The following is a 16,999-nucleotide window of genomic DNA, read 5'->3' as shown; positions in this document are numbered from 1 at the left end:
AGCTCGGTACTAGGCACCGGACTTGCATTTCCTTCATGGGCTCCCTTTGGCACAATAAACACGCCGCCATTCAAAATCATTTTTGTAGCAAGAAATGTACAATAACAAGTTATACCCATCACCTTAACGACTAATCAGTTTTCATATGGATAAACTGGTACAGTGGGTTTAGTCAAAATGACAAACATGGGTTTTTATATTGATTTATCTTTTATAGTTAAAATATCAGTACGGTTTTATATTTTTTTTTTGGAAATCGACTATAAAAGTCATTACAACGCATTGATACATCGTGAAAAGATAATACAAAGATACATATCAAGATTCATGAACTGATTACGTTGTATAATAGCCAAATCTAAGTCTTTGGAGGTCATCCTAAAGAGCCTAAAACCGAATCTAAAGAGTGTAAAATCCACCCAAATTGTGTTTTTTACAACCAAGTTCATAAATCTTCAATTCGCACTTTCACGAGATGGAATTTCCCGTATTGCGGAGTTGGTCCCCCAACCATTACAAGGGAGAGGCGGTGGACTTGAGTGAGTTTGTTGAACGAGTGAGAGATAGTCTACCAGAGAGAGAGAGAGAGAGAGAGAGAGAGAAAGAAAGAGAGAGAGAGAGAATATCTCAAGGATTTGAGATCCTAGCCGCATCGACGTGCGCATTAGATCCATTCAGGCTTATCCGAGTCAAAACCCCCAATCCCCATCTGAGCCATCTCTATCGTTGGCTCGAACACTCCATCTCACAGGCGCCGCTGCTACCTCTTTCAGCATCAGATAAGAAGAAACCCCCCAATCCCCCCGTCCCCCCGATTCCAGATAACTCTCTCTCTCTTTCACTTGAACACTCTTGCTTGGCTTGGAGATAGTTTTAGAGAGAGAAACTAAAACACAATTCTAGGTCATAATAATGGCACATTCATCCGTTTCCACATCTGCTTCAGCTCTCAGATTCAACTCTTTGATGATATCTTCTCCCAATTCTACTTCTCGTTCTGCTGAAACAACATACCTCTCTCTTCCTATCGCACCACCTCTTCGTTCCAGGTATCTCTCTCTCTCTACTTTCTCTCTCTCTCTCTCTCTCTCTCTCTCTCTCCTCTTCTTTTGAGACTCTCTACTTTTGTTTCGTTTCAGGGAGCTAAGGAAATCTATCTCCAGGACGCCAAAAGCCATCTATTCTGATGGAATTTGGGGGCAAAATCAGACTTCTCCTCCTCAAGGAATTTGGTCTATCAGGTTTCAAACATTCTTTTTTTTTTCTTATCTCTTTTAATATAAACCACTGTAAAATGAAGAACCCATTTTCATTTCATTTATCTATTCTGATTATGTTTAGGGATGATTTGCAAGTTCCATCTTCTGCTTACTTCCCTACTGCTTCTGATTCTGCTTATGCACAAGGTGGTCAAGGACCACCACCCATGGTTCAAGAACGTTTTATGAGTGTTATCAGTCAGCTCTTTCAACATGTATGCTTTTTCTTCTTCTTTCTTGTTATTAGTTTCTTTATTGTTTGAGTTTTTAGATGAATTTTGTGGGTTTTGTTTTTGAGAGGTTATTATTTGAGTTTTTCAGAGAATTATACGTTGTGGTGGAGCTGTTGATGATGATATGGCCAACATTATCGTTGCTCAGCTTCTTTATCTCGATGCTGTCGATCCTAACAAGGTTTCTTTTAATCTTTCTTATCTTTTATTTTATAAGGGAATGTCTATTTGTTTACAAACTTGTCTTAATGTGCGGAAAGTTGAAGAGCAAGAGGTTTAGTGACGATATGAAGTACCGATGGTTTACAAACTTGTCTTTTATTTTTTCCATCTTCCTTATCAGATGGAAAAAAGGGAGATAGATAGGACTGTCATATATAAGGTTGCTTTACTAGGCGATCTTGTTAGAACTAGTTCATCGAAAGGGCCTTGTTACTTACACAGTTTGAATCAGCTCCAAGTTGCTCGTGTGAATTGGCTCATTGGTAATCTATTAGGAAGGAACAAATGGTCATTAAGCAGGACATAGTGACTGGGTGAACTTATTCCATCAACTTATATAGTCTCCTTTTAATGTTTAAGACGGCAAGGGGATTTAGGCTAGGTAGCTGGTGGACAGCGAGTTTCCTTTTTGCCACATAGATGCCTAGATGATTGTGCTTAGCTTTTTCCAATTATCCGTAAGACCGTAACGACACAGCTTATATGTTGATTTCGTTGAGGAAATTGCAAATTTTGCTTATTGAAAATTCTGTTGCATAGGGTTTTATATTGCTCTTTCTGGGTGTAATCTATCAGTGTTTCGTATTCATAGTTACTTATTCAGCAGCTAAAAGTATATATGAGTATGAATATATATTTACTTCCTTAATCCACTTCATTATCCGAGCAGGATATTATCATGTACGTGAACTCTCCTGGAGGATCAGTTACAGCTGGTAATATACATCTGTATATTTTAATTTGATTTTGGTGCTACCTTGTACTTCGAACATTCAGAACATGTATCGTCGTGCTTGTCTCACTCTGATGCTGTCTGTTAGGTATGGCTATATTCGATACAATGAGGCATATCCGACCTGATGTGTCCACCGTATGTGTCGGACTGGCAGCTAGGTATGTCAGTTGCTAGTTATTTTTTGTCGTAACAATTTGTTCTTCGGCCATCTAAATGAAGCATGTTAGAATAGGACATTGATTGTTTTCGATAGCACATCAATCAAATTTCATTAATATTTCTTATTGGTAAACAGTATGGGGGCTTTCCTTCTCAGTGCTGGCACAAAGGGTAAACCATTTCTATCCATTTAGTATGATCAATAAAGTTTGTTTTTTTACTGCTCTCTATTTGAGTTCGAAATGTATTTATTTTCTCTTCTTGATCACTTTTCCTATCAATGTAGGCAAACGATATAGCTTACCGAACTCGAGAATTATGATTCATCAACCTCTTGGTGGAGCTCAGGGTGGACAAACCGACATAGACATCCAGGTAATGCTCTCGTATCTTTCTGTTTATTCCTTCATAAGGGTTATCCAACCAACTGACCTACGTGGACTTTCAAGAGTCTGGAGATGAGATAACTTCATGTCCGAAACTAGAAGTCTTATCGTAGGCTCTGGGATACCTGAGCGAATAGCATTTCCCAGAGAAACCCCGGATCCTTGTATTAGTTTGAGATGTATATGGTTAAATTAGACACTTTCGGGAAATCTAATGCCTGAGATGATGATTATATCAATGTAACCTATTGTAGTAGGAGATTTTCTTCATGAACTCTGGATGAGAGGTTTCTGATCAGTCTGCTTTTGCTAATGTGATTACACCACTAATTAACATTGATTCCCAAAAGCTCATACACTAAATAGAACGAACAATTGATTCACGAGTTGCAAACGCTAGTAACATTTAGGTTATATACTCGGTTCATTTTTTTCTTCTCAATCTTGTAAAGTATATACTCCTTTGTAACTTCACAGGCAAATGAGATGTTGCATCACAAGGCTAATCTGAACGGATATCTGTCTTACCATACTGGTCAAAGCCTCGAAAAGATTAACCAAGATACTGATCGCGATTTCTTTATGAGCGCAAAGGAGGCAAAAGATTACGGGCTCATAGATGGAGTTATTCTTAACCCTCTAAAAGCGCTTCAGCCTCTGACAGCAACAGCGGATCAGTAGCCAACCAATCATCGATCTTGGTTAGTTCTGTTACTCATAATATTGTGTTACTGTTAGAACAACCATATATCTCATGAACTTCCGTTTACACTTAAAGTAGAATTATGCTTCTGAACTTGTATGGTCAATGCTCCCTCTGTGTAACACAACAATGAATTTAAACTATACATTTTTGTTTTCTATTGAATCTTTTTAGTAGATCAAGCCCGTGATTTAATTAGTTCGAGCTCAAACATCATAGTCAAGAGTACAGTAGAATACCTTTTGCCCCAATTGTATCGCGTGAAGATAAAAAACTGTTACTTCAAGCTCGAAATATCACAGTTGGACCTCGAGGTCATTAATCATTTTTCGTAGAACAAGTTATTTAAGTTAGGTTGTGTTTGTTTTTTTTATTTGTCTGAATCTGAATTAGCTGAATCTGAATAGGTTGACCTGAAATGGTTGAATCTGAAATGGTTGAATCTGAATTGGATGAATACTTTTACAAGTTAGTACGTTTGTTTTTCAATCTGAATTCTTCTGTCTGAAAATAATTTTTGACACTTATAACCCTCTTTGATATTTTAGCCAAACAAACCCAAACTTCTAATTTCTCACTCCCTTGTTTAAATAAAAAAACCTAAGCAAACCCTAATCCTCTCTACCGCCTCTCTCTCTCTTACCCCGTCTCTCTCATTTCTGTGATTTCCAAGCCTTCTCTGTCTCTGATCGAAGATGGTGGTGGTGTGGACTTCTTTTAGTATCTGATCGAAGATGGTGGTGGTGTGGGCTAATGGTTAATATTTCAAGCCTTCCCTGTCTCTGACCGAAGATGGTGGTGGTGGTGGTATCCCTCTCTGTCTCTGATCGAAGATGGCGGTGGTGTTGGCTGATGGTGTGGTGGTGCACTCTGATGGTTGTGGTGGTGTAGGATGATGGTTGTTTTGTAGAGGTGGTGCTGATTTGGTTTGAATGTGGTGGTGTTGTGGTTTAAGGGTGGTGGTGTTGTGGTCTAATGTTGGTGGTGGTGTTGTGGTCTAATGTTGGTGGTGGTGCTATGGTTTATGGGTGGTGGTGTTGTGGTCTAATGTTAGGTGGTGGTTATGTAGTTTAAGGGTGGTGGTGTTGTGGTCTAATGTTGGTGGTGGTGTTGTGGTTTAAGGGCAGTGGTGGTGTAGTCTAATGTTGGTGGTGGTGTTGTGGTTTAAGAGTGGTGGCGTTGTAGTCTAATGTTGGTGGTGCAGTGGTCTGATGGTGGTGGCTTGAGGTGCTGGTGTTGTGGTTTTGACGGTGGGTTGTGGTTTGCTGGTGGTGTAATTTTTCCTAAATCACAGGGGCAGATTCGTCATTTGACGAATTTCAGATGATGGGCCAAGATTTCAGACTTGTTTTGAAGTCTGAATTATGTGGGCTCTTTTTCAACTTATTCAGACCATGGCCCGATTCAGATTAATTTTCAGATTTCTGATCTCAAATAATAAAAAAACAAACATCACCTTAAACTAAGTGTGCTCCACCAAGTTTGTGAGGTACCCTTCTTTCTATATATTACTTGATTAGGTAGACTTATCAATCACCTAGCGCTAATTTTCTTCATCACCAGGTCACCAATCAATTAAAGTATTATGAATCTGTCACTTCGAATATATATTTATCAATCCAAATCAGACACTAGCCCTAATTAATGTACCATTCCCTATTTGTTCTTTTATTATGGTCTTATTTGGACATCAATTTTGTATATGGTGTTGTTCTTAAACAAGCTTTATGTGGAGCTGTTTAATGGTTTTCATATACGGCTGGTTGGGCAGCCATACCCAATAAAAACACAAAGGGGTATTGTGGTATGGCCATCTGTTTTTAATAGTGTAGGATTTAAACTCAAATCTATTCAGTATGGTTGTGGGTTTGGGCTTTGAGGCATCTTAAAGTCTCCGGAGAATAAAGACTTAATCAATCAAGTTTGACTAAAGAAGAATATGACTCATTAGATTGTTTTTGTTCTCTAATCTTCATTTATCTTCACTTCCACAACTTCCGACTATCACCACTATCTCCGACCACCACCACTATTTTCGACCACTGGCCACCTTTCTCTCTTTTTTCCCTTTGTTGGTCTCTCTCTATTTCTCGCTATCTCGTTGTCTTTCTCTCTCATCTCTCTCATCTCTCTCGTTGTCTTTCTCTCTCGATGTATCTCTCTCACCGTGTGTGTGGTCTCTTTGTCTCCTTAAACCTTGAGGCCATGTTGGCGCGCGAGAATCGCGTGGGAATGGAATGTGATTCCTGAGAATCACAATCCTGATATTGTTTGGCTCGCGGGAATGCAGTGGGAATCCTATTCTCGGGGGAATAGAATTCCCTCAAAATGGGATAATAGCAAACCCAGGGAGGGGGATGGGTTTGTGATTCCCATTCCCGGGAATGCTTTGTTTTAATATTTATAGACCAAATTATCCTTAATAAAATATTAGAATGACTATTATTAAAATCGTCCTCCACACAATATCACAACTAAAAAAATTAAAAACCTATGGTTAGCCACCACAATAGCAATACTTTCTCTCGCTCAAATGTAACTTTTTCTCCCTCTCTAGTTTTTTCTCTCTTCTCTTTTTCTTTTTTCATTACAATCGATTTCATAATGTTTAAAAAGAAAAAAAATTTAGCCATGACCTTTATTTATTTTAAATATTTTTTTTTTAAATGGTCAGCGTCTCTCGAACCTTTGACCTCCGAAATGGAAGATTATACCTTTTACGACTCCAACCAAAGGTTGTTGGCATTTTAGATACTATTTAATTGGTGTGTCATGTTACTATTTCATATCTGCAATTTTGAATAAATAATACTGATTAAAGTACATAATAAAATTGACGTTTTATTTATGTAGTTTAAGGATATAATAGGAATTTTACAAAAAATTATATTCCGATTCCTACACGAACCAAACACCAAGTTAGGAATCTATCAGGAATCGAATTCCTATTCCTGGCCAAACCAAACATCAAACTGAATAATCTGATTCTCGGGAATCGTGTTACGGGAATGTGATTCCCGGGAATCACATTCCATTCCCGTCCGCCAAACATGGCCTGAGGGTTTTCAAAACCCTGTTCGAGATTTTAGAGTTTAGGGTTGATTGGCCACGAAACCCTCGAGGAGGGTTTTTCGCGAAGGGTACACTTTCCTTCGCTAGTACTGTGTGTGAAAGAGATAGACATAGAGAGAGGGCGAAAGAGCAGCAGGAGAGAAAGAGAGAGGGAGAGACATAATGAAAAGAAGATTATGGGATAAAAAAATAAAATCATTTTTCGGACCTAAAATGAAGATGTCCTAGATCAAATGTAATCGGTTGAGGTATCATTCATCGAAAAAATTTTAGGATGTCCCAATGCTGCGGCCTTTCACTATACATAGTAGTACCCTCCAACTACGAAGTGGATTAATATAGTGGGGCACAATCATCTTTAAGACAGTTACAAGCTTCCATGAAACCTAACATTTAGGCTGTTATAAAACTTGGTAAGGTGCCCAAATGAGTATAAAAGATGATCCTCCATCCAGCATAGATTTGGGTGAAATCTGGTGGAGTATGTAGATGGGCAGATTGAGAATACTTTGTCTCTCACATTTTTTTTTTAACTCTTCTTGTTCACATAGCTCAATCGAGATTCAACTGAAAAATACGTCTACACAAGATATCTTGTGAACGAATGAATATAGTAGAAGACCTTCGACTCTCCATCATGAATGCGACCTATTTCTTAACACCAAAAAAATTGATCATGAGTTTTTTTTTTTTTTTTGTTGAAGAATTTATCATGAGTTGCTAGAGAGAAATTATTCTTGATCCTCCAAGTGAAAGATAATGCCAAAAAGAAAGAGCATATTCCACCAAAAAAGGGGTGGAACCTATTCACATAGACATAAAACCAACCTCGTGAATCTCGTGGCATCTTTAAATATGCCTTCAACCACTCACTTAACTCTTTCTACTTTTACACCCTTTTTTAATTGATTTTTGTGGGGTTTTTCTCATTTTGTCAGAATCCTCAAGAGCACTATATGTTCCAATAATCACATAAATCCAACCAACCCAATAACAAATAGAAGAATTCTTTTCATACTGCCATCGTATAAATATGAAATTTTGTAGCGAACTCCTTCCAAGCTCCAGAAGGTTGGTACTGTGTTCGAGATATAAAAAATAAAAAACTTGTTCGATCTTATCCTGCACATTTACTAGGTACTAGCATGATAGTGTCAATAATGGGGCATTGCTCGTGTAAAAAAACTACTTCAATATTTAACCCTCCTTTTTTCAAACTCTAATTATATTATTTGCAAGTTCAAAATCAAATATAAAATAAAAAAGATTTTGAAGTAGGCATGAGATGAGAGAGGGAAAATAAATCCTTTCAACAAAAAAAAGAGAAAATAAATCATAACAATTTATTTATTATATAAACATTTTTACTACATTTTCTTCTAGAAGTACTGTCAAGTACTATGTACTAACCTAGCATCAAATCAAGAAGGAAAAACAAGGATTCTTTCATCAAAAAAGGTGTTCCTCATGAAGCTTTTAAAATTTGAAAAAGTGGGTAGTTCTTCAAGTTCATCAAAGAAATCATTTTCTTTTGATTTTGGTGTTGATGATGATGATGATGAAGAAGATGAGAAGGTCATGAGATTTGGGTAAGAGAGATGTTCTTCCTCCAATAACAAACTAGATGAATCATGGGTTTTATCTATTGTTAAAGGATTTTCTCCTTGGAGGTGAATCATGTCATCTAAAGGATCAGAGTATTGGAAATAATGAAAATGATGATGATCTTCATGACTACTAGTGAGTTCTTGATCATGATGGTCTTTACTAATAAAAGATGCGGGTGGTTCTTCTTTTGGTGTGTTTGGAAGTTCTTCTTGATCATCACTAGTAGATTGGGATCTTGGGGAGGAGGAGGTTTCTTGATTGATTTGATTTGTGTTATGGATATCAGGGCCTGGGTGGTTGTGATTTGAGGTGTAGGTAACTATCAGAATTGAAGCATCTGTCCTGCATCTTTCTACTTGTTTTTTGGCTGAACATCCCTTTGATGTGCTACACCTATAATAGCCCCTGCATAGAGAGAGAGAGAGTTTTAGAGAGAGCTATAAAAGATTGATTACAGGGAACAAGAAAAACAAGACATACTCTCCAACATAAATCTTATGTGACTTGCAATTATTCGTGTTTCTAATGATTCTAATCTGTTGAACAGCGAATCACTGCAAGTCATATAGTATTTCTGCCTAGAATCTGACTAGTTTTTTATGTTTTCAGTATCACTCAAAAGAGAAACATGGGATTTGGAAATTGATCATTAGATCAACTTAATTGATGAGATCAACAAAATTTACATAATGGATGATCAAGATTCTAAAGTGAGAAACAAACCTTGGGTATGGAGATCCTTTAATGGGTTTTTGTCCATATTTCCTCCATGACCAAAAATCAGAAGGTGGACCTTCATTCTTTTGTGTTCCAACATTTGCTTCAATCCTCACTGTCACCACTGTTTTCTCAATCATCTTCCTAAAAAACATAGATATAAAACAACAACATATTATGAAGAAAATTTCCACAACTATTGTTCATACAAAAATATGAACTATGATCATAACATCCCAATCTTGAAAAAAAAAAGATCTAGCTAGAGAGAGGGAGGGAGAATATACATGATTGCTCAAAACCACATGGTGAACTAAAAGACCCACCTTTTTTTGGAGGCTTGATTTTCAGTCTTGGGTTGTTTTGAGGACTTTGAATTTGATTTTCCATGAGGTGGATTCTCCATAGTTGATGATCTCTTCTTGCTCATCACCTTATACTGTTCTTCTTCTACTACTTCTTCTAGCTCACCTTGTGGGCTGCTTATTACATATGTACTTTTTTCTTCCATGATGAGTAGTTGTAGTACTAATTGTATGTAGATCTACTAGTAGTACAAGTTGAAATAGTTGAATCAGAGATCAGGATATATGGATTGAGAGAGAAAGAGAGAGAGAGCGAGAGAGAGAGAGAGAGAGAGAGAGAGAGAGAGAATGGGTGGGGACAATAGAAAGAGTTATGACAAGATAAACCAAAGTTTTATTTTTCTTCTTTATAGATAAATCAAGTTGCTTTATCTTTCTTTAAGCATTCTCATTAAATAAGAAACCCAAGACACATATGATACAAGCCCCCTTATCTCCTCCTAATATTTTTTTTTTGATGAAGGATTATCTCCTCCTAATTGAAAAGTTTTTAATTAGATTAATTCTCTTAGTATAATAACCTTCTAAGGGTTATAGAATTAGTTTCTTGTGCTATAAGTATTGATTATAAATCCTATCACATAAACAATTCAAATAAAAATATAACGACAAAAATTACAATATAAACTAATTATAAAGTACAGTGGTATTTTCGAAGAACTGATGTCAGATTTTTAGACAAATACTTAATCAGACAAAAATACGTATATAAAATGATGTAATTGAGTTATGGTAGATACAACTACTTTAGCTCTCTACTTGACAGTATATTAAAGGTGTCATTACAAGCACAATTTAGTTAAATTGCTAGTATTAAAATTGTGCATGTGAGAAGAAGCCACTCTTCTTAAATACACCATGTGCATCATAAGCCCTATTATTGGTTCCCTTGCTTCTTGGATCTTAATCGTCATTTCTAAATAACAATGTGATAAAGCTGCGTCCCCATGTGGGACCCATCACCGTCCACATGTCATCGAACCCATGTAAATAACTTATTTTACGAAGACTGTAGTTTGTGATACACTGGATCACTTTTATTTTTATAGTTCATTTGGGTTGGGCGGTCCAGCACTCCAGCCCGCCTTCGAGGCTTCAACCGACAGGTCCAACAATTGGTTTGCCGCCGGGTATCCTATTGGTGTTTTGTGATGATGAATGACCATCAGTCCATCACTACTATAAACCTGTTAATAGACTGGAATTGTTAACCGGGATAAAGGATACCAACCCAAGATTAGCATCCAAGGAAATATCCATATGTTCCGAAATTTGTTTTCGAAAATATGGCCCAAATAATGAACTACTATCTGTGAGCCGAAAAATAAGCACGCCACCGTCACTAGTCAGACTATGCTCCAATAACATTTACGGAACTAGCAACACTGAACAATCAAACCTTGACAGGCCACTGAGAGAGATGGAATTCTCTTTTATTTCTTGCAGCATATCTTTATTCTCGTCCGTAAATTCTTCCGGAAGTTTTGGCCTCCCACAAGTTACCAGAATAGGCCCACATAAAAATTCTAATCTGGTAATGAAGAATATAACATCTGACTTCTCTCGGGTCGTTGTCAAATAGTTTCCGATTAGATGACCATAAATTAGAGCACACGAACACACAATTGAAGCACAAAATGATATTGTTATAGAGTAAATGTGTAACTACAAGATGAAGTTACTGTTCTGAGGTACACATTCTACATGCTCATTTTCTCTCTCTCTCTCTCTCTCTCTCTCTCTATATATATATATATATATATGTTCCAAATAACAATAGTTTATAATAAAGTATTTGCCCAAGGGTAGTGATAATATATTCTCTTCTTCATCTACAGAGAGCCACCGACCGAGCTGAAATCCTGCCCGCTTGCTTTCAAGAACTTCTTCAACAGAAGGAACACAATGGCAAGGGTAAGTCCAACAGCAGCCCATGTAAATAGGCGGTCGTCGCTGGACTTTGGAACACTACCTTCAGTCCTCTGGAGTTCCTGCGGTTCAGGCACAGCCTCTCCAGCTTGGACTCGCCTTGTTACTGTCAATCCAGCACTGAATCTGACTCTCAATGGTCCGGCATCGGCATTCACTCGTACCTCATGCACGTCTTCTACAATGACATCTTCTTCTGCTCCTGGATTTGGTTGAGCATCACCATCAACTTCTACTAAATCACCACCTTGATTGGCCTCTCGGTTTTCGCCTTCTGTGTTGTTTGAGCTTTCCTCTGGTGTTTGCTCAGGTGTAATTTGGGGAACTGGAGGAGCCTTGCTGAGCAGGTACTGATGAATCTGCAACACCATATTCTGTGAGAAGCCCAATACTGATATATCGCGTAAGAAAAAAAAAAGATATATCGCGTAAGCCAGGGTACACTAAGGTCAATTAAGGTTGATCACATAGGCATGAAATACTGAAACAAGAAAGAGAAATCAAGATGCAAAGATTACCTCATCCATTAGTTTTTGCCGCTCAGTGTTCCCGAATTTAGGTGCTGCTTCTCGAGATTTAATGGCCAGAGCACGCCTTTCTTCCTTTTTGTAATCCAATGAGCCCAACGCTCCGTCTGGGTTGGTTGGCATGAAAGCAATCAATGCTACTAACGCAGTTCGAACTGCCAAGAGAGAGTATATCAGCAAAGGAGAACAAACATAACAATTCACATATAATGAGAACTGAAAATATATCAGAAGATAGTATATTCTAATCTATATGTTCAGAAGGGATTTTGATTCAAATTCACGAGAACGAAAAGTTAAAACAGAAGTAAGAAACTTACCACTCCATGAAGGCTGCCAATGTTCAGGGTGATAATTCGATATACTCAGACATATCTTAGTTTGAGTCTCAAAGCGACCATTTGGCTGAAACAAATGAAATATAACACAATAAAGAAACCATGTCTTTAAATCTCCATGAGTTCATAACCATAGTAAGACAATTTTAAAGCATAGACCAACATAATTTGGTTAGGAGTAGATCATTACAGTCAACAACATAAATGAAGGAGGTTTGAATGGATATTCAGCAGGTAGCTGGATGCGTCCGTGATATATTCCTCCCTCAAACTCAGAATCGGCCGGACCCCTGACTGCAAAGTGCCATTCAAATATATTTTCCTGCAACAATACAACAACATCAGATAATTTTCTACAAGAACAAGAATAGATTACACAAACGTTGTAAAAAGCCAGTAATTTTACGCAGAATCATAAGAGAATATTACAAAAACAAAATTAAGTTACAAACATATCAAAACATGCATATCTTCTGCTCGTTCAAATTTCCGTGCTCGTAGCATATGGCAATGGAGGAGTTATCAAGTAACTCACAGAAACCTCACAGAAGACTCTGATTGCAAAGCACCTAGACTTAGCAATTACCAATATCGTCCCCGATTTTGACACTCAGGCCAAGTCAAACCATGTACGAGTTTTTTTTCTGGCGAAGACTCTTCGAGTCCACCAAAAAGGCCTCGCAGTTACTAAGCTTGAGAACCTGTCGCCCAGACTCTGGACCCTCTTCCAAGCAGGTGGGACCATCACAATAACAACACTAGAAATCTGGATCTATCTTGTAATCTTGGCCCATACAATGAAATGAAACTTCTAGTGTGCAAGTAGGTACTAACAAACTTGGTTTTCAATAAGGATACCACAATATACGGTAACCCTAAAATTGAATTTGTTTCCTCATAATGAAGAATAAATCATGGAGAAATCATTTCAACCCCTAGAACAGCAAGAGCCTAAAACAACCATGAAATTATGAAACTATCTCTTTGCCTTCACTCGCCGTATTTTATCATGCCCAAATTGAAGCTTACAAACCTATATAGATTATGCCAAAAAAAAAAAACCCTAAAATTTGTACATTCCAACAACGAAATCAAATTCACAGTCAAATTAGCACAATCAAAACATGGATCCGAGACAAACTTTTACAATTACACCCAAATGGAAAATAAACGGAAATCATAATCGAATATTCCCCGATCGATCAATTGACATGATTAAGGACAATTTTATTGAATCCCCACAAAATCAAACACGAGAAAAGAGAAGAAAAGCACGATCTAGAAAACTAGGGTTTCTTTTTTATTGTTGTTGGTAACAATTACCTCAAGAGGGAGGCTCATGAAATCGTCGGAGGGATTGGACTGCATCTCTTTGACCTCCTGAAGAATTCTCTTCACGGCCGGATTCTTACGATTGTACTTCTCCTCAGCCATGGCGTATGTTAGTGAAAAACTAGACTTTACTAAGAAATTATAAGGAAGAAGAAATGAAAAATGAAGAAGAAATGGAATCGAGATTCAAACGACAAAAATGACAAGTCTTTGTAGTTGATAATCCTCTACACGTGGCTTTTTTCTATTGGACTTAAATTTTTATTTACCTTCTCACACACGTGGAAGCTTGGTTGGACAACTACATAGCTGAGGTGGAGTAAGTGGTCCTTACTGATATTGTTTCCCCTTTTACACTAAAATTTTAGAGAGAGAAATGATAGAGAACAAGAAAATCCAGACATACCATACACATACATTCTATGTGGATTGTGGTTTGCCGTGATTCGTTGTTTAGTGAATTAAAATCATAAAAAAACATGAATCACAACAAGCCACATAGGATGTATGTCCAGAGTATGTCTGGATTTTCTTGTTCTCTATCATTTTTCCTCACAATCTCCAGTTTGGGCTAGGTGTCGAAAGCAAATAATATCATAGTCAAGAATGACTCGTCTTCAAAGATGGAAGATTGTGATAGTCTCACGTCATTTGAGAATAAAACCCCGTAGTTGTTGGGATGGAGTCTGAATGTCAAGAACGAATACAATATGGACCTACAATATCAATAATAGTTAAGGGTTAAGAGTAATTACATGACCCAATGAGTAATGGTTGTATGAGTATTTTGGGTAGAAGAATAAGTTGGAGTCAGATGGTACAATCTGAATTTCAAGTTCATTAAAAAAAATTGTTCTCTCATTGATTTCAAAGATATCTAACACAATGTACTTCAGATACAAACACGGAAGAAGAGCTTAATTACTCTTATGTACATTTCTTTCGAATTCCTAACAACACTTTTATAGTTCTATGTAACTGAATTTTGTTTAGATTGCAGATGAAAATATAACAATTCATTCCAAGTATCAGGTACACCAGGGAGGCACCAATGACTACAATCTTGATAACCTGAAAGAGGGCCTTTCCCTAGGGTTTTCCCATATATTGATGGATGCCCATCTATCCTGAATTCGGTCAAACTTGTAATATTCAAGAGAGTTACATGAGTTTTCATTTCATTTATTACTTCTTCTACAATTATATTCTTTCTCGGATACATAATATTTGTCGTATCGTTAAGGGGTTGATCCACTTCTTTACAATGTCCACCAGCATTCCACTCACCACCCCTATCATTACGTCAAAATTTACGTGTTTAGCTAATAATTTTAAGACATGTAGTAGCTTATTTTCATCCACAAATGATAAAAGAAAAATTACTTGCCTGAAATGGGGAGGTGATGAGCTTCGAAAGAACACTTGGGTTTTGTCCGGCTTTATGTGTTTATCGACCCATGTTGCCCAAGTCATGAGAGCTCTTTTGAAAGCTGTGGAAACGTCAAGATGGGGATGAACCTGGTTTCGTTCTTGATAGTAATTCACTCTGTTGTAAACGTCAATTTAGGTTAAGAGTTAAGACCCACTCTAAACAGTAAAGAAAGAAAAATACCAAAGCTAAATATACACACAATTTTCGAGCTAAATATACATATTGTTTTTCGGCTTGTTAAATTAAGGGAACTAACCCAGATTGTGTTTTGGAATGTGACCACCAATGTGCAGAATTAAAAACAAGAATATCAGCATCTTTCCATCTTGATGAACTTCTATCAAGAGTGTCGATTCTCAATGTCGGAATCCGTTTATGCCCTAATTTCGCCTTACTCTCGTGAACTAAAAAATGACTAACATAATATTCCACTGTACATTCATATTCCTGCAAACAAAAACTAAACTTTATGATCCGAAAATTGCATAGAACAACAACGAAGTTTCACTTAACAACGGTGATATTCTGCCGGACTCTTAGGCCAAAGTTAATTACCTCAAATTTGAAACTGTAATTACCCTTTTCCTTAGTAATCTTCCTTCCATGGGTCTCATAAACTCGTTTCGGATCCTTAATGGCTCCTCTTAGTAAACACAACATTGACTCCCACTGGTTCCTGTTTATTGAATCTCCAACAAATACTAGTCTCTTCCCCCTTATCAACTCCAACATTTTCACTGCATTGAACCTGTAAACATAACCCAACTCTTCAAATTCTATTCCTTTTTATACCTATCTTTTGAGATATTTGTCATGGTGTCTATTGGTTTCATTTCCGTCCTGTTTATTAAACATAAATCCCACTCTGATCCAATCGGGTTGACATTTTGTATATCGTTCTCGTCCTGTTTATTAGACGGGTCGTCTGAGTCCCATTACGGGAGGGTCGGGGACGAGGCAGAATCTTACAAATTGAGCCCAATTCCCCATTCCATAATACAACCATTTTCACCTCAATTTTCACATACTCTTGAGACAAAACAAGACAAGACTCTGGACAGAATCTTATGTGGCTTGCAGTGATTCGTGTTTCCGATGTTTCTGATCCATTAAATCACGAATCAGAAGAAATTGAAGGACAAAATGGATCAAAAAGAACAAAATGGAGAAACAAAATTTGAGTGTGGGGTACCTGGGGATATTACAATTATAAGGTTGCCATCTCCACTTTGTATAATTTGTGTTCAATCTTCCATTAGCTTCACAATTGAAACCTTCATCAATAAAAGGGCATGAACTACTTCTATACAAAGGATAACTCTCATCAAATACCCATTTCCCTTTTGATATATCACACTCATTTCTTCTCTTCTCTTCAAATTCACCAACTTTCAATTTCAGATAAGAATTATCAGATTTTCTCTGATTTTGACTTCTCATAGTATGATTCATCACTTTAGATTCACTTCTGTTTTTCTCTTTGATCCTCAAACCTTCTGAAACTTGAACTTCCACAGAAGAATTATGCAAGAATTTTCTATAATGGGTACTTTTAAGAACATAATTTTCAGTTTTACTCTTATTCAGAGAAAAATTATCAGATTTTCTGATATGGGTAATACTGGTAGATGTCAAAGTTTGAAATTTAATGGGTTTTAGATCAAAATTAAGAGAGATTTCAAGTGGGACTAAATTGGGTTCATGAAAAATCCAGATTGAGAAGAAGGAAATGAAGAGAACAGAAGAAGATATGGTGAAGATAAAGAAAAGATATCTTCTTGACTTAATGGTGAAACTTCTCTGTTTCTCCATCTTCTCCAATTTTCACAAGTAGAGCTCAAGAAATTGAAATTGTTGAGAGAGAAATAGTTGGTAGATAATGTGGAGTTGGTTTTGGCTGTTATTTAGGAGGTGGCGAGTCGTGGCCTTGGGGGATTTAGTCGAGTATTTATAAGGACAAATTCTTGAATAGCCCTACAAT

General features: G+C 37.1%; 4 protein-coding genes across 4 annotated transcripts; 1 reads left to right on the top strand and 3 right to left on the bottom strand.

Annotated features, from left to right (window-relative positions):
- Positions 1–417: 417 nt before the first annotated feature.
- CLPP5 (nuclear encoded CLP protease 5) lies at positions 418–3,863 on the top strand. The gene is made up of 9 exons (XM_086666810.1): positions 418–1,049; positions 1,140–1,241; positions 1,342–1,474; positions 1,581–1,673; positions 2,385–2,430; positions 2,536–2,608; positions 2,746–2,780; positions 2,896–2,984; positions 3,473–3,863. Exons 1-9 carry the CDS (start codon positions 913–915, stop codon positions 3,674–3,676), a joined length of 912 nt encoding a protein of 303 aa, XP_086522936.1. The 5' UTR covers positions 418–912; the 3' UTR covers positions 3,677–3,863.
- A 4,231-nt stretch (positions 3,864–8,094) lies between these two features.
- Positions 8,095–9,873, bottom strand: LOC147551428 (uncharacterized). Its single transcript, XM_086671571.1, has 3 exons — positions 9,422–9,873; positions 9,102–9,239; positions 8,095–8,783 (listed from the first exon to the last, which is right to left on the bottom strand). The coding sequence occupies exons 1-3, from the start codon at positions 9,604–9,606 to the stop codon at positions 8,192–8,194; spliced, it is 915 nt and encodes a 304-aa protein (XP_086527697.1). The 5' UTR covers positions 9,607–9,873; the 3' UTR covers positions 8,095–8,191.
- Positions 9,874–11,085: 1,212 nt separating this feature from the next.
- UBC32 (ubiquitin-conjugating enzyme 32) lies at positions 11,086–13,822 on the bottom strand. Its single transcript, XM_086670541.1, has 5 exons — positions 13,578–13,822; positions 12,445–12,576; positions 12,237–12,321; positions 11,908–12,071; positions 11,086–11,748 (listed from the first exon to the last, which is right to left on the bottom strand). Exons 1-5 carry the CDS (start codon positions 13,686–13,688, stop codon positions 11,293–11,295), a joined length of 948 nt encoding a protein of 315 aa, XP_086526667.1. The 5' UTR covers positions 13,689–13,822; the 3' UTR covers positions 11,086–11,292.
- Positions 13,823–14,422: 600 nt separating this feature from the next.
- On the bottom strand, positions 14,423–16,941 carry LOC147551426 (protein trichome birefringence-like 6). Its single transcript, XM_086670540.1, has 5 exons — positions 16,211–16,941; positions 15,574–15,766; positions 15,275–15,465; positions 14,974–15,132; positions 14,423–14,878 (listed from the first exon to the last, which is right to left on the bottom strand). Exons 1-5 carry the CDS (start codon positions 16,828–16,830, stop codon positions 14,557–14,559), a joined length of 1,485 nt encoding a protein of 494 aa, XP_086526666.1. The 5' UTR covers positions 16,831–16,941; the 3' UTR covers positions 14,423–14,556.
- Between the last annotated feature and the right edge of the window lie 58 nt (positions 16,942–16,999).

This window comes from Eschscholzia californica, unplaced genomic scaffold (genome assembly GCF_041429995.1).
Source record: "Eschscholzia californica isolate CP2 unplaced genomic scaffold, dmEscCali1.0.p SCAF_3, whole genome shotgun sequence".
Lineage (NCBI taxonomy): Eukaryota > Viridiplantae > Streptophyta > Magnoliopsida > Ranunculales > Papaveraceae > Eschscholzia > Eschscholzia californica.
Note: the sequence above shows the minus strand (reverse complement) of the source record. Positions and strands in the feature narration are given on the sequence as shown.

Bases quoted from the DNA above. Each gene is read 5' to 3' on its own strand.
- CLPP5 (XM_086666810.1), top strand. From the start codon at position 913: ATGGCACATTCATCCGTTTCCACATCTGCTTCAGCTCTCAGATTCAAC. The intron at 1,674-2,384 runs GTTTCTTTTAAT...TTATCCGAGCAG, and splicing joins ATGCTGTCGATCCTAACAAG to GATATTATCATGTACGTGAA. The intron at 2,609-2,745 runs GTATGTCAGTTG...ATTGGTAAACAG, and splicing joins TGTGTCGGACTGGCAGCTAG to TATGGGGGCTTTCCTTCTCA.
- LOC147551428 (XM_086671571.1), bottom strand. From the start codon at position 9,606: ATGGAAGAAAAAAGTACATATGTAATAAGCAGCCCACAAGGTGAGCTA. The intron at 9,240-9,421 runs GTGGGTCTTTTA...TATGTTTTTTAG, and splicing joins AATCAAGCCTCCAAAAAAAG to GAAGATGATTGAGAAAACAG. The intron at 8,784-9,101 runs GTTTGTTTCTCA...CTCTCTATGCAG, and splicing joins AAAGGATCTCCATACCCAAG to GGGCTATTATAGGTGTAGCA.
- UBC32 (XM_086670541.1), bottom strand. From the start codon at position 13,688: ATGGCTGAGGAGAAGTACAATCGTAAGAATCCGGCCGTGAAGAGAATT. The intron at 12,577-13,577 runs GTAATTGTTACC...GTATTGTTGCAG, and splicing joins TCATGAGCCTCCCTCTTGAG to GAAAATATATTTGAATGGCA. The intron at 12,072-12,236 runs GTAAGTTTCTTA...CTCTCTTGGCAG, and splicing joins TTGGCAGCCTTCATGGAGTG to TTCGAACTGCGTTAGTAGCA.
- LOC147551426 (XM_086670540.1), bottom strand. From the start codon at position 16,830: ATGGAGAAACAGAGAAGTTTCACCATTAAGTCAAGAAGATATCTTTTC. The intron at 15,767-16,210 runs GTACCCCACACT...TTATGTTTACAG, and splicing joins TATAATTGTAATATCCCCAG to GTTCAATGCAGTGAAAATGT. The intron at 15,466-15,573 runs GTAATTAACTTT...TTTTGTTTGCAG, and splicing joins ATTACAGTTTCAAATTTGAG to GAATATGAATGTACAGTGGA.